This window comes from Oxyura jamaicensis (assembly GCF_011077185.1).
Source record: "Oxyura jamaicensis isolate SHBP4307 breed ruddy duck chromosome 25 unlocalized genomic scaffold, BPBGC_Ojam_1.0 oxy25_random_OJ98243, whole genome shotgun sequence".
In the NCBI taxonomy this organism is placed as follows: domain Eukaryota; kingdom Metazoa; phylum Chordata; class Aves; order Anseriformes; family Anatidae; genus Oxyura; species Oxyura jamaicensis.
In genome coordinates, this window is record NW_023304719.1 from 1 (window position 1) to 1358 (window position 1358).

General features: G+C 70.2%; 1 protein-coding gene across 1 annotated transcript; it reads right to left on the minus strand.

Annotated features, from left to right (window-relative positions):
• Positions 1–67: 67 nt before the first annotated feature.
• On the minus strand, positions 68–408 carry LOC118158323 (ETS translocation variant 3-like protein; the record flags this gene model as incomplete). Its single annotated transcript, XM_035312968.1, has 2 exons — positions 399–408; positions 68–355 (listed from the first exon to the last, which is right to left on the minus strand). Coding segments are annotated over exons 1-2 (298 nt in total), but the record flags the coding sequence as incomplete, so codon positions are not given.
• Between the last annotated feature and the right edge of the window lie 950 nt (positions 409–1358).

A 1358-nucleotide genomic window follows, 5' to 3' on the forward strand; every position in this document is an offset into this window, starting at 1 on the left:
CCTGAGGGCTCTCGGTGTCCCCAATGGCTCTGGGTGTCCCCCAGGGGTTTTCGGTGTCCCCCAGGGCTCCTTCCCCCCCCCCATTCCCTGCGGCACCTGAGAGCCCGGCTCAGCTTGTCGTAGTTCATCTGGGGCTTGCATTTCCGCCGGCCCCACAGCCGCGCCACCTCGTCGGGGTCCTTGATGACGAACTCCCCGTACTCGCCCTGCTGCCAGGCGATGACATGGCGGAACTCCTCCTTCTGCAGCAGCTCCAGGATGAAGTGCCAGAGCTGGATCTGCCGCGAGCCAGGGCTGGACTCAGCCTTGTACGCCCAGTCGGGGAACGCCAGCCCTGCGGAGCGAGCGGCGCGCGCTTAGAGGAGCCCCCACGGCTCCCCGGGGACCAGGGGCATCACCCCGCGGCATCACTGCTCCCCCCGAGGCAGCTCCGTTTCTGCCGGGGGGGGACGGGGGGGGACACACACGGTGACGTGCCCCCAGCCCCCGGGTGGCCGGGGGGTCCGCGGAGGGGAGCATCGCTGGGGGCGCTCCCCAGCTCTCCCAGTTTGGCCTCGCCGGGCGCTCACCTGGTACCCAGTAGGAGCCGGGCAGGGCGGGCAGCGGGGGGGGCACGCAGCCGCACTGCATCCCGCAGCCTGCGGGCAGAAAGCAGAGGGGGCAGTGGGGTCCCCAGCCCGTCCACGGTCCCTCGTGGGGACAGTCACGTCCTCGCTCGCAGGGGCTGCATAAGGAGGGGGTGGGTTTGGGGGGGGGGGGGGGTGGGATGCGGGGTCCTGGCTGGGGGGCTCAGGGGGCTCCTGGGGCCACCAACCCTGGGGATGGAGGACGCAGGAACGGGACTGGCCGGGACGGATGGGGAGAGCCCAGGGTTTGGCCACCCCTGGGGCAGGAGAAGGACAGACGGAGGGGTGCAGGTGGCACCCAGCACCCCGGCAGGTGAAAACCCTCCAAACTCACCGCTCCTCCTCTCTTCCTGGAGCACCCGGGTGCCGTTTCAGGCCTCCCCGTGTCCCAGGAGAGAAGAGAAACCAAAGCCCCGCCAGCCCCCGGGGCACGGCCGCATCCTGCCCCACTCACCTGCGGCACCGCTGGGGACCTCGTCCCGGGCAGGGCGAGAGAAAGCCTCTGAGGGTCTTAGGGAGAATCACCTCCATATATACGGGGAGGGGGTGGGTTACGCGTAAATCTTCTTACCCCCCTGGCAGCGAGCGGAGAAATTGCTGGAAAGGTGCAGGGGGAGCGGGGCCGGGCGCTCTGGGGGCTCCTGCGGCCAGATCCTGCCCCGGGGCAGCTCCGTGCCCCTGCAGCCCCCCCCCCCAAAGCCCCATCTCCCCCCGTGCTGGAGGAAATTTCCT